Below are 14,641 nucleotides of genomic sequence, written 5' to 3' on the forward strand. Positions count from 1 at the left end.
AGTCACCAAGAATAATGGGAATAATAGGTCAACAGTATTGGTGATCCAACACTGAAAAAGGTTGAATTAGATATTTTCTGCAAAGAATGCATTTCCATATTGGACTGGGATCTTCGGCGCTCTAATGTGTATAGGTGAAAAGAAAATCGGTATTCTTGAAATAAATTTAAAAGTAGAAAACAAAGGTTTATTAGCTAGCATGCAAAACAAGGCCTGTTGGAATAGTTTCTACTCCATCATTCTGTTTCAGACAGAAAGCAAACTGGATATTTATGAAAAGATAATAAACAGGGCAGAAAGGCAATAACCTTCTTCCATTATTGTTGCCCAACAAATAGTATTCAATAGTCTATTACCTCTGAATCTGGAAGCCCCATTGTCAATCATTATAGACTTTCCATCCAAATATAATTTGATGGCTGTTTCAGTAGTTTTATGACTCACTTTTTATAAGAAAATCCACACGTTTCACAATAATTTTCTCAGAAATGATATATTCATAAGAAGTTTTGTTGTCTTGCAGATGTTCCCTAGAAGAAGTCTGTGAGCTTCATTTTTATATATGAGCCCAGCTTTCAATTTGCCCCAACTTTTTTCAGACTACAAATCTTACAGATTACCGTTTTGCATTTTAACTTAAGCTGATTCTATGTCCTTTCTATCTTCCTCTATCTCCCCCCCACCCTCATTTCCCCAGGTCTAAAAAAGATTTTGAAAGTTGCTGGCCAGATTCCAGACCTGCCCGACTGTCTGCCTTTAACGGAAAATACCCAGCTCACAGCTTCAGTTCTTCTGAACAAATTATATGATGACTTGCGATGTGACCCAGAAAGAGAAAACTTCAGATTGATCTGTGAAGAGTATATCAGGTGAGCCCAACCATGGTGGTTCTTGGCCAGCTGAAAATTGGATCATGGTCCTTGACATTTTTACAGAAAACAAGAGAAGCAGAACTCAGCAATCCAATGGAAGACTGTATCAGAAACTTCACAGAGGTAAACCAGAACTCAAATGGGATATAGTAGGATTTGTCTTGTTGATTGACTGGACTCGGTGCCACTTAATTTTGTCTCTGTGAGTCGTTTGAACCTCTTTTTCCTAGATTGTGGGCTAACTGCCCCTTTCTGAAATAATCCTGGCATTTCAACACCCATCTGCTTTTTGTAACTGGTGTTTTAAAATATTCCCTTTCATATCTCAGCCTCAGTAACTTCTGTTACATGGTCATTGGGTAGATTATGAATATACTAAATAATGCAATAAAATAATAGTTTAAATCTCTGAATAGGAATCAATGCATTTTCACTTTAGATGTGAGGCACTACTGGTGAAGAAAAACTTTTCTGTATTAGATAACCTTTTCTGGAGTGCATATGAACCCAAATAGGCAACAAATATGGTTGTATTGGAATCCCTTAACCCCCTCCCTCTTTTTTTTTTAACCTCAGAAAGAAAAGAGGTTGTTTTGTTTCTGGAGAGATTTAATGGTCTATGGCAGTGTTTCTCAACCTTGGCAACTTGAAGATGTGTGGACTTCAATTCCCAGAATTCTCCATGCTGGCTGGGGAATTCTGGGAATTGAAATCCACCTGTCTTCAAGTTGCCAAGGTTGAGAAACACTGGTCTATGGGAAAATCCTTGAGAGACAGGAGGAGAAAGAGCCGCAGCCAGGGCAATGGTCAGATAAGAGACATCTCAGCCCACAGAAGGAATGGGGGTAGGGAAAACATCTTAGAAGGGACCCTCCCTAGTTCCCTGGAAAGTAAAGGCAAGGTGTGGGAGGAGAGTTTTGCTTTCAGAATTGCAAGATTCTGTGACTGTAACTTCACAATAAGGGTAGGGTTAGTACTCATGGCTTTCTTGTCTGTACGATCTCAGAGGGCTGACGAGAATGAAGCTTGAAGAGATGGAAATTTTATATATATATTTATATATATCTATATATATATATATTTATATATTTATTTATTTATTTATTTATAGGCTCTTAATATGGAATAAGCCATGTTAACAATGGGGACGGGGGCAGAAGCCAGGATCCACAGACAGTGTTCTAAATAGAATCAACTAAATAAATGGTGTTTGGAGAGTAAATGGTTACCACTGCACCTGTTGTGTTATGTAGATGTGTACTTTCATTGGTTTTGAGAGTTTTATTATGTTTTTAATGTTTTATGATACAAAACACTAGAAACTATTTTCTGAGGCTAGTGGTATATAAATATCAACGGGTACTGCTAGGAATAATTCTGAGGGAAGAAAAGGAATGTGCTTGATATCCGTGTGGTATCACATTTCCCACTCTGCTGAACCGAAGGACACATATTATGCCTGCCATCATTTAACCTTCACTGTGTGTTCTCTTTCTTTCATGTGCTTTTCCCCGCCTCTAGGAGTAAAATTGACCCCAAGGATATGGACAAGACTTTACATGCCATCCAGACAGTGTCTGGAGTCCTACAAGGACCTTTTGATTTGGGGAACAAACTGCTAAGCATGAACGGTGTCATGGAGATGATGGTGGCACTTTGTGGCTCAGAGAGAGAGATTGATCAGCTAGTAGCTGTAGAAGCTCTCATCCATGCCTCAACCAAACTGAGCCGGGCCACATTCATCATCACCAATGGAGTCGCTATGCTGAAGGAAATTTACAAGAAGACCCTGAGCGAGAAGATCAAGATCAGAGCTTTAGTGGTTAGTTCTCTTAGATCTTTATCCTAATCTGCTTGATAACAGTCATGTGAATTAGGCAGAGAACCCTGCTCATGTATTTGTGCAAACTTTAACCAGTTATAAATGATGTTTCATTAAGTTGAAATCTATGTTCCTAACTGGATGGCACTAACGATGAGCAGGGAGCAATTGTTACAAGTCCAAAACAAAAATTGGCTCCATCACAGTTCCCATTCTTGGGATAAGGCCAGATTAATTTATGACCCTGTTTTAGACTAGACAGAACTGTGATCTAGAATCGATTGCCTCGGGTGATAATAGTTTCCCAAATTTCTATTTGGGAGAAATCTTTCTCAGACTTGTTACCACAGAGATACAACACACTTGCATTGCCAGAGATAGAACTGAGACGGTAGAGTCCTTGGTGCTTAGCTTTTTTATTGTCTCTTTTGAATGGTGTGTAAATATGGTTTATTTCTATGTGTCTCTTGATGGCTGAGAAGCTCAGAAGGAAATAAAAGACCAGCATCCTTTCCAGCAGCCAACTGAATAAAAAGATACTTTTAGGATCTGACCCAACAGTGTTTCCTTAGTTTTTCTTCTTTCACAATTTTAGAATTGTTCTTGCTCTTTTAACAAGTTGATCCTTTTAATCTGCCTGGATAAGCAGGCGCTGTAATGGAATTCACCCAGAGTTAATGCAGAAGCAGAACAAATCTATTTTGGGACATAAAGATAATAAGCTTATCTCAGCTAAAGACTTACATCCAGGCCTAAATCTTTCAGCCTGAGAAGTTCTAAACTTGTTGGTAAAGGCGGTACCCTTCTATCACTCAAGGGATAAAGATGCTCTTGAGTCCAGCTGATTACTACATGAGCATATCTGTGAAGTTTTTCTTGGCAACGAGGAAGTGATTTACCATTGCTTTGTGCTGGGATATTTTTTAAACTTCCCAGTCTAGCCTACGACCCTGGGATTAAAATAAATTTCTCACTGGAGTCTGGTAAATGGATATTCCATCTATCTTTTCAATTTTCTTGCCAGGGGCTTTGCAAACTGGGTTCTGCTGGAGGAACTGACTATGGCCTGAGACAGTTTGCAGAGGGATCCACTGAAAAGCTAGCAAAACAATGCCGCAAGTGAGTAGAGGGTCTATTTTGGGAACTGGGGTCATAGGGAGGCAGTTGAATGGGCAGATCCTGCCTGCCTGCCTGCCTCTCTTCCTTCCCTATCTTTTCAGCCACAGTCTCCTGCCTTGTAAGGTCTGGTAGGGAAACATCTTGTTTGTCTTGCAGCAGCTATCAGCTTGCTATTTAAGAAGAAAGGAAATACTGTAGCCGTAGAACTAGGGCGACTAGTCTCGGTGACTGTTTTTTACTCCTTATCTACAAGCAGCATAATTTAATACCTAGATGTTAGGGAGCAACCTTAAAAGAATGCTATAGCTCTTCTGTCCATACGTGTGAGCTTCCAGAATGCGCTTGATTGGCCACAGTGTGGGCAAAATCAAGGAAGCAAGAACTATACAGACTTCAGTGAAGTCTCTTTAGTTACTATGGGGTAAATACAGAATCTTGGAAATTGTAAGAGGAGTTTCCCACTCTTGTTTACAGCGCTCCTTACGGTGGAGTGCCTTTGAATGATCTGAAACACTTTTTTCTAGGTTTTTGCCACCTGGCCTAAGTTGCTATTTATGAGCTAAGCTGCCGACAGACTTGTCTTCTGTTTCTTTCTTTAATTTATTTTATTTATTTAAACATTTATATAGCTGCCCATCTTGTACCGAACTCTGGGTGGCTCACAACCAAGAGATAAAACCATATCTATGTACAATAAAAATATTAAAACCAAAAATATTAAAAACCCCCAAACCTGGCACCCTAACTAAACCTAGCTCACCCTATCCCAGAGCTTGGGGGAAAAGCCAAGTCTTGAGTGCTTTTTGGAAGGTTAAAAGGGTGGGGGCGTGCTGAACTTCAGGGGGAGGCATGTTCCATAGGGCAGGGGCTGCCACGGAAGAGGCATGCTTCCTAGGTCCCATAAGATGGCAACATTTAAGGGAAGGGACTAGGAGTGTGCCCATCCTATCTAATCTGGTAGTACGGACAGATGTCCTTAGGAAGACGCGATCTCTTGATTGTTTATGCCTCTTCTCCCTTCCATTCGTTTCCCAGCCTCTTCACATAATGCTAAATTAAATAGGCCATTATCCTGATCCACAGGATTCTTCTTATGTTCTTATAGTGAAGACTATAAGACTGGAAGGAAATCCCCAATTCTCGGGCAATCAGCTTCTCTGTCACCAAAACATCTGTGCTGCTAGAGGCATTATAACTGTCTTGTTCATTCAGATGGCTGTGCAACCCCACCATTGACACCCGTACTCGAAAGTGGGCAGTGGAGGGTCTTGCTTACTTGACTTTGGATGCCGACGTGAAGGATGATTTTGTGGAAGACAAGCCAGCCATGCAAGCCATGTTTGAATTAGCCAAGGTAGGAAATCTAGACCCTGGTTTGCTATAAATCCCTATTCCCTAGGCCTCCAGGAGGCTATTCTCACATATCAGGCAACCACATGGACAGAGCGCTCTCATTTGAAATGCCTGGTAGTATACAGTAATCTGAAATTCCTTCATTTGGCTGCATGCAGACAAGCGACAAGACTATTTTGTACTCCGTGGCCAGTGTCTTGGTGAACTGCACTAACAGCTATGACATCAAAGAACTTGTCCCTGAACTTGTACAACTGGCCAAGTTTTCTAAGCAGCATGTGCCTGAGGAACATCCCAAGGTAGGCATCATCACTCTCCTTGGGATCACCAATTTGTCTTGATACTTAAGATGACTCCATCAGTTGGCCAATCTTGTTTCTCGTTTCTCCCCATAGGACAAAAAAGACTTTGTTACAAAGCGAGTGAAACAACTGATCACAGCCGGAGTCACCTCTGCCTTGGTCTGCATGGTGAAGGCAGACAGTGCTATTTTGACAGATCAGACCAAAGAACTTTTAGCTAGGTAACTCTTTTCTTTTTCTTTATAAAATGTCCAGCCCACTGAATTATGAATTATGAATCCATCATGCTTAAGCACACCATGGCTTAGGAAACACATGCATTTGTTCAGTGGGTGTGTATATTGCATTGAGGAAAAGGGAAGGGAAGAGGGCAAAGGTCAGCTCTAGGGTTATTCTGCTAAACTGACTTCTCAGGTCCCAAAATAGATTCAGATGATATAATAAAAAGGTTCTGCTCTCTAAGGAAAGAAAAGGGGAGGAAGAGGTGGAGAACGTGAGCAGCAGCAGAACATGGTGGGTAAAATAGCAGAGTGGAGAGACGAGCAAAGGCTGACACAATGCATCAAGCAACAACCTATGGTTAAAACAAACCTTTACAAATAGCCCAGGAAGAAAGAATTGTCACTGCTCAGTAACCACAAAATGAGTACTGAGTATAATTTGGAAAACACTACCGAAAATTGGGGAGGGGAGGGTTGAAATAAAGTGAAGTATCCTCCAACAGTCGCACTTGGAATGAAGCATTTCCCACTGTTTCTGTAATACTTGTATATTGTACACCTGCAGTCTACCATGTGTTGTACAATATACAGTTCTATATTGTTCGACATGCTTGTAGAAGTGATTTTTAAATACATTCTCTGCATTCCAAAGCATTTTATTAAGGAACATAATGGGTGATGTAATCCTTTCTCTCAATCAGTGAATGTTGAAGGTTCTTGCTTGAGTTGTAAGCCTGGTTGCTGGGTTACCTTGTTTATTATTCCACAGAGCACAGTATACACTGAAAACCAGGAATAGGTGTAGGAGTTGTAATGAAAAATAGTTATCTCAAGTCTGTTCCTTTCTGGCAGAGTTTTTCTTGCTTTGTGTGAAGACTCCAAGGACCGTGGTACCATTGTTGCTCAAGGGGGTGGAAAGGTAACTTATTCCTACAGTTTCTTCATTTGCAACAGATGGGCTAAGTTCACACAATGCACTTAACCACATCAAAGATCTAGTGGCTACCACATTATCACTTGACATTGTGGACTGGTTCACACAAAATGCATAGACAATGGCCAAGTTCCCATGCACAGCTCTTACCACTAGGACATTTTTTTCTGATGTCCAACCCAAATCTTTTTTCTTGTAATTTAAACCATTGCTTCTTATCCTCGCTTCTTGAACAACATCCCAACTCCTCCTTAGCTAGACTTAATGCTATTGGTTTCAATAGGTTGACTGTAACTTAGTTTGAATCCAACTTATGGTTTTACATTTGTTTGTCTTATCTCAGTTCACAGGGTTAGATTCCAGGCAAGTAGTCTCTGACCATTTGTCTTTGTAGTAGTGATCTACATTCTGGATCTATATTTGCTTTCAACTCATTTGATAGCCTTTTTTTTTTTTGTGTATATAGCTAGTGGCCAGGGCACACTATACCCACTTGTATATTATTGTCAGATATACACACCCCTAATTGGGACCATCAACTCCATTGCTAAGCAAAGCGGTTGTTAAGTGAAACATTGCATGACTACCCCACTTAGCAATGGCAGTTCCAGCAGTCCTGGTTGTGGTCGTTAAGCAAATCACCTTCAGTCGTTAAGCAAGACATCACATGACTCTGACTTGTGACCTCCTGACAACTTTCCCACTGACTTTGCTTGTTGGATGCTGGCTGGGAAGGACGCAAATGGCAATCACATAACCGCAGGACACTGCAACTGTCATAAATGCATGACGGTTGCCAAGTACCTGAATTGCGATCATGTGACCATGGGGATGCTGCAACGATTGTAAGTGCAAGGACTGGTTGTACGTCACTTTTTTAAGCGGCATTGTAAGTTTGAACGGTCGCTAAATGAATGGTCATTAAGCGAAGACTACCTGTATTACTGTCAAAGATTGAATTAAATCCCATAAAAGCAACTTGTGTCTACCTCATAGATATAATTTGATTGTAATTTTAATATTAATTATAAGACCCTGAAAAAAAGTAATACTTATCCCCTCCCACTCTCCCTCCCTCTTTTTACCTGCCCTTATTTCCTCCCTCCCTACAATAATTAGGAACTATGGGAACTATTTTGCTTCATTTCTGAGATGCTAACACAGAAAAATAAACTGTTTTCCTTTTCCCTGTGCATTTGGTTTCCTTTTGTACCATGTTTATTTGTAAGAGCAGAGACTGTAGACTGGGATATTAATGATTTCGGTATATTAAATGCTTATATTACAGTTTCTTTTTCTTCACCTTTAGGCCCTTATACCACTGGCCCTGGAAGGCACAGATGTTGGCAAAATAAAAGCATCTCATGCCCTGGCCAAGATTGCTGCCATTTCTAATCCAGATATAGCATTCCCTGGGGAGAGGGTGAGTAAATTCATGTGTCCTGCAGCCTCTTTACAATTCAGTAAAACAGTGTTGTCCAAACTTGGCACTGCAAACACTGCAGTAAAACAATAGTGGGAGCAAGATGCATTTCAGTAACTGGAGAGATACGAAGCTGCCTCATACCAGTCAGCAGGCTTTTTAAAAAAAACTTATTGTAGTCTCGTCTAGTTTCATTGCCAGCAGCATTCCCAAAATCTGCTTTTATAGGAAATGAACCTGATTTTGTCCCTTTGCAATATAGGCATTTTAACACCTAGCTATGTTTTTCTCTAGGAACACAGAATCACTTAATGTAAGGGTCCTTGCAGATCATCTAGTCCAGTGTTTCTAAAGCTCAGTTTTCCAACTTGAAGATGTGTGTACTTCAATTCCCAGAATTCCGCAGGCAGCATTTTGGGGAGTTCTGGGGGTTGAAGTCTACACATCTTAAAGTTACTGAGGCTGGGAAACATTGATCCAGTCCATCTCCCTGCCTGATGCAGGATTCCGCTATTACAATATCCCCAACAGAGAAATATCCAGCCTCTGATTAAACCCCTTCTGCAAAGAAATCTACAATCTCCCAAGGCAAAGTGTTCCACTGCTGAACAGCTCTTCCTGTTAGGAAGTTGTTCGTGATATCCAACCAAAATCTTCTTCCTTGTAATTTGAATCCATTGTTTCTTGTCCTGTCTTTTGGAACATCTCTCAACAATTCTCCATCCCCTACATGACAGTCTTTTGGATATTTGAAGAAGCTATCATGTCCCCTACAGTCTTCTCTTCTCAGGCTAAACATATCCAACACTTCCAACCATTACTCAAAAGTTTTTCCTTCCAGGTGCCAGCCCTTCCAGGTAGACCAGATTAGTGTGATGGAATGGAATTATGAAGGCCAGACTCGGAGAAAAACATTTTCTTTCATCTCCTGAGGCGTGAGGGAAAGATAAGAGGATGAGACTGGCACCTCCCTGAGGAATTCACAATGTTGTGGCTGGCATTACTTGGAAACTGGGGTTTCAGTCTGGGAAGATTCTTGCTAGAGGTTGTAGCTAATAAACATTGCTGGACTGAATTTACATGGTCTCTTGGAGTTCCTCAGGCTAGGCCTGACAATTAGGAAACCAAAGACATGCATGCTAATACTACTTTTATTTTAGGGTGACAGCTACAGAATCTTGCAAGTCTGAATGTGCTTCCCCTCTCCCTCCCTTTACCTTTGTGTGAACTAGGAAGAGTCTTGTCTAAGACACTTTCTCAGGTTACAATTTTAGCCAAAACTCAGATTTTCTTTATCTGAACGTTGTCTTGGTTGCGGCTCTTCCTCCTGTTCCTCAAGGTTATTTCTTCTTCCCATTACACCAAAGCCCCTTATCATTTAGATTCTAGGTTGTCTATTGCTTTCATCCTAGGTGTATGAAGTTGTGCGGCCACTGGTCAGTTTACTGAATACTGAGCGTGACGGGCTACAGAACTATGAGGCATTGTTAGGACTCACCAACTTTTCTGGAAGAAGTGACAAACTCAGGTGAGACAACTCATGTCTTTAGATTTTTTTACAGGCTGATCCTATTTATTAAGAAAAACCTTACCATGCCCATCCATATCTTCACAATTTTTCTTATTAACCAAAAAATGTGGTGATTTTTTTTCCTCTGCTATGTTTTGTCATTCCATTTCTGTTTCCTTGTTATTTATTCATTTGCTTGTTTGTTTGATCTGTATGGCCACCCATCTGGACGGCTCACAACAATTAAAAAGAAGAATCCAATAAAAAAACAAGTGAAAAACCAATATACAAACATATAAAACCATCAATAACCACTTTAAAATAAAAATAACCATGATCAGTGGCAAAATCCATCATTGTGTCAAACTCAGCACAGCCATTGTAAAAACTACCCCCCATTTCCAGATGCCCAAGCACAGTGGCACAGCCATGTCTTCAGGGCCTTCCTAAAGGCCAAGAGATTGGGGCCAATCTAAGATCTGGGGGGATGATGTTCTTTTACTTAGATTATAAATCTCCACAGAAGCTTGGTTGCTAACTCTTATATGGTGTATATCACTGTATTTTTAGATACTTAATATTATAACAAGCAATATAATTAGGAACAGCAGCAACTTGATCATTAACTAGGGTTCCTAAAGTTTCTTGATTCCATTATAGCAACAGAGAAATTAATTCAGCATTCAGAATCCTGGAAATTCAAGATTTTCCATGCTTTGTGACTTAAAGACTTTGTCACATGCTTTGTGACTTAAATACTTCCTTGAAATAAGTAAGAAATATCCATAATCAGAGAAAACTGGAAGGAATGGATGAAAGGCATAGCTGGATGCCAATGCCCTATATGAATTCTTCCTTTACTCCAAGGAAGCAGATGAAATAAAGTGGTTTATATGGGTTTTCAAAGTCATCAAATTCAGGCTATATTGGTTCTACAAGAAGTACCAGGGTTCTAACAGAAGGACTAAAAAAACTTTGCATCACCATAGGAACTGCTGCTGCTTCACAGAGGTTAATACAGTATTGGTGATGCCAAAAGATCTTTTAATTGCAGTAGACTCTGCTCTGGCCAGTCTTTTGGCCAAATTTCACAAAGCAGAGATTGACCTGTTCTCAGAGTCTCTGTCAGTTTGGAACCTTTCATTTTCAGCACACTGATATGTTAATTAAAATCTTCACACTTCTTTCAGACAAAAGATCATCAAAGAGAAAGCTCTACCAGATATTGAAAACTACATGTTTGAAAACCACGATCAGCTCCGACAAGCAGCCACAGAGTGTATGTGCAACCTGGTGGTCAATAAAGAGGTATGCCTTTCCATCTCCTGAAAATGCTGGTGAATCTCCGGACCACAGCTCCTTCATCTGGAATGTTCAATATTACTATATTTTATGGAGCATCCTTTAATTGATTTCCCTCCCCCCACCCCCCAGGTTCAAGATAGATTCGTTGCTGAAGGAAATGACAGGCTCAAGTTGGTTGTCCTGTTGTGTGGCGAGGATGATGACAAAGTCCAGAATGCAGCTGCAGGGGCCCTCGCAATGCTCACTGCAGCCCAGAAGACTCTCTGTCATAAGTTAACCCAAGTGGTAAGTCTCTTCTTGCTTTTCAACCTCAGTGTGTATGTAAAAATGGGTGTTTAAAGTCGTTTTCAAAATTCCAGTTTGCTTTATGAAAGTAATTCTGGAGTTCCTGCTATTTTTCTTTTCGTGTAGAAGGCTTTCAAGAACATACATAAATACAATGGAATACCTGTGCTCCTCGAATGAGAGGGGATATCATTCTGCTGTTTTCCCTTTTCTCCTCCCATTTTTTCACTCTCATCTGTCACCTCACAAGATCTGATTTGTGCAATTTGTCCCCTACTTAAAATACTATTGTTCTGCTGGGTTGACCCAAGGCAATCCAGGAAGGCTGATTTTCAGGGGTATTACAACTTTAATATCTTGTCCCTTAAAGATTCCTGTTCTGTTTGGTGATGTGAATCTAGTCTTCATTAGTTTCTGTTTCCTCATGAAAAGATGGCAAGGGTGGGGGTGGGGGTGTCCATAAACAGTTTTCTCATTTTTTTACCTTTTAATGATATTAATTTGTGCATTACAGCACAAATTAAAAAAAGAGACTAAATTAGTACGGAAAGCCGTCCCCCTCCCCCACAGATGGGGAATAAGGACATAGTAATTAATCAGTAATTCACCATGAGCTTACCCTAACCTGAATACAGTCAAAGTCAGAAGCTACAAGATAGAATCTTTTAATTAAAATTGCAAGGAAACATTGCTACATTACATGTTCTTTTTTTGAGCAAATATTCTGGGTGGATCATGACTACAGAAAATTCCACTGGTGGCTGTTACAACACTATTTTTATTTAGTTTTCTAAAAAGCAATGCTTACCATGGTAACAATCTTTGTTATATGAATAATATCCTGAATTATGATCCTTTTCACACTTTTCTAATAGGGCCCCTGAACAAAACTGCATGCTTTATATGCTAACAATTCTGATTTCTTTAGACTAATAACTCTGATTTATTTAGACAACCCAATGGCTGGAGATTTTGCAGAGACTTTGCCTTCATGAAAAGCAGGACATCCAGCACCGTGGGGTGGTGATTGTTTACAATTTAATCCATGCAGACCAAGAGTTGGCAAAGAAGTTGGTGGAGAGTGAGATGTTGGAAATCCTGACCATCATTGGTAAAGAAGCGGATGATCCTAAAAGACAACATATTCTCAACGTGGCTCGGGAATGCCTTGTGAAGTTCATGGACTATGGGTTGATCAAACCCGTGTCGCAGCCATAAAGAAGCAAGGAAAAATAAAATGATGCATAGCAGAGATAAAGGAGAAATGGAATGAATATGTACAGGAGAAGTGATCAGAAAATTAAAGCATTGTTTTCAGAGTTGTCACACTTTACGCTTTTGCCTTCAGAAATAATCCCCAAAATAATCCCTAAAAAGTTTGCTTGGAGGGTCCTGGCTAACAAAATTATTTTTTGAAGTGCCTGCCTAGCCAAATTCTTTGACAGCAGGAAACCTCTAAAATCAGAGCACCTGATATGGCAGTCAGGTGTACAATGTGCTGGGTAACACCTCTGTTGGTGCACACCACTCTTCCTGGTCTGACTGAATCTACAGTGAAAAAATAAATAACCATCTCAAGGAAATATCTTTATTTCCAACAAAGTTCTGACTCTAGGGGCCTTCTTAGAAAATAAAAATGATAGGGAGCTGCAGCCCAGGGTTTGCTTGAGCAAATCCAGAAAAGAGAAAAAAGAAAGGAAGAAGAAATTCCTGAAGACTGAGGATGGGGGCTAGAGGAGAATATGTCATAGAAACATATTATTGTAGAATTCAGAGTTAGAAGAGAACAAGAGTTCATCTACCCCAACCCTCTCTTCTGTGTCTGATCCACTAAAACATCTCTGACAGATGACCAGACAGCCTCTGTTTGAAGACCTCTAGCAAAGGAGAACTTACCCCAACATGTGGCAGCCTTTTCCACTGGCTGACAGCTCATATAGTCAGGAAGTTCCTCCTGATGTCTACCCTGAACCTCCTTCCTTGTAATTTTAACCCATTGTTTGTGGTCTTGCCCTCTGGGACAATAGAAAACAAGTGTCTCCTCAACTCCTGCATCCAAGTAATTGATTAAAAGGTTGAACAGGGCAGTGCCTAGCACAGAACCCTATGACACTCTACTCAGTACCTCTCCAAGCTGACATGGAGCTATTAATGAGCACTTTGTGGTCATTCAGCCAACTGTGAGACCTTCTAACTGGAGTATCACCTAGCCCATATTTTATGAAGGAAAATATCATGCACTCTGCTGAAGGCTTTGCTGAAGACTCCTGCCTTGGGCAGGAGGTTGGACTAGAAGACTTCCAAGGTCTCTTCCAACCCTGTGATTTTACGTCAAGGTACATTACGTCTGTGGCATTTCCCTGATCTACTGAGCTAGTAACTCTATCAACGAAAGAAATGAGGTTAGTCGGGTGTGATTTGCTGGGGACACAACTTCAACCACTTTGTCTTCCAATAAATAGGTGGTTTCTGTGCCCATTAAGGCAACTGTGGGAGCGTACTCACAACACATTCTAAAAATTTCCAGTGTTCATATGGACTCAAAAAGATTGGAGACCCCCCCTCCCTAAAATGTTCAAAGCAACCAATGTATTTATGAAGTGTATTTATAAACTACCAGGAGTCTTTTGGGCCATTTGGCAGTATATAAATACTGTAAATAAATAATAATAAATCTGAAATGTTTGTGTAGAGAAGAATTTTATAACTGGATTAAGATCAGAGAATGTTGGAAAATCCGATTTTTATAAAGACTCATTATTAACATTTATGTGGCTGCCGTTATAGTCTGTGATTTATTAATAAAACAGTTGAAATACATAAATTGCATTCTTTATGGCATCCTTAAAATTATGCATAGTTTTGTTATGTCTTTTTGATGATAATTACAAACAATGTCAGAAATAATTTGCTCAGCTCTGCCAGAAGCATATGATTATTCCTGGTCTCATTAGCCAGCTCTATAATTGGAGAGCTTTTGAAAGAGTGCTCAAGCAGAAAGGTTCAAGATTCTGACTGTCTTGGATTTGTTGCTGTTTGATAGAATAATGGTCTGAGTTAGACTGCAAACCAGTAGTAGGACACCTAAGGCCCTTTCTCCCAGTTGCAATTATATTATCAGCTGATCCCCACCTAAGTACCCTGGGCATATAGAGTTACTGCCCCATGTTTTCATTAATTTGTTATGTCAGTCATTCCCGTTTTGGAAAATAACCAGTTTTTCCTGCTTAATCTGACACTGAGCCATGGTGTGTAAATTTTATTATTCTCCCTACTCCCCATTTCAGGGCGGCCTATTCATATAATCACACCAGCCTTGGTCACTGATAGTTCCAGTGGAGGCATCTGTATCTAAGGAGGAAGGGTGACAAATGCATGCCAATGTTTTTAATGAGGACCGCCACCAATAAGGACCATATACTGTACTTTATTAGCCAGCTAGCCAGCTAGAACAGCAATGGAAGTCAAATCAGCGTATTGCTATCCCAATAATTT

The 14,641-nt window shown here is 40.2% G+C and overlaps 1 protein-coding gene across 1 annotated transcript in view; it reads left to right on the plus strand.

The window, feature by feature from the left end:
• UNC45B (unc-45 myosin chaperone B) overlaps positions 1-13,938 on the plus strand; it is a 28,380-nt gene extending 14,442 nt beyond the window's left edge. The window contains exons 9-20 of the mRNA XM_007436159.3: positions 698-869; positions 2,394-2,694; positions 3,719-3,813; positions 5,026-5,167; positions 5,325-5,465; positions 5,562-5,689; positions 6,542-6,608; positions 7,933-8,046; positions 9,459-9,574; positions 10,747-10,864; positions 10,991-11,146; positions 12,098-13,938. Coding sequence (XP_007436221.1) covers positions 698-869; positions 2,394-2,694; positions 3,719-3,813; positions 5,026-5,167; positions 5,325-5,465; positions 5,562-5,689; positions 6,542-6,608; positions 7,933-8,046; positions 9,459-9,574; positions 10,747-10,864; positions 10,991-11,146; positions 12,098-12,364 — 1,817 coding nt within the window. The 3' untranslated portion in view covers positions 12,365-13,938. The remainder of the gene's footprint in view (positions 1-697; positions 870-2,393; positions 2,695-3,718; positions 3,814-5,025; positions 5,168-5,324; positions 5,466-5,561; positions 5,690-6,541; positions 6,609-7,932; positions 8,047-9,458; positions 9,575-10,746; positions 10,865-10,990; positions 11,147-12,097) is intronic.
• Positions 13,939-14,641: the final 703 nt, after the last annotated feature.

The sequence above is a fragment of the Python bivittatus genome, unplaced genomic scaffold (genome assembly GCF_059951505.1).
Source record: "Python bivittatus isolate LINGU-HERP-01145 unplaced genomic scaffold, Pbiv_v1 ctg000690_np1212, whole genome shotgun sequence".
Lineage (NCBI taxonomy): Eukaryota > Metazoa > Chordata > Lepidosauria > Squamata > Pythonidae > Python > Python bivittatus.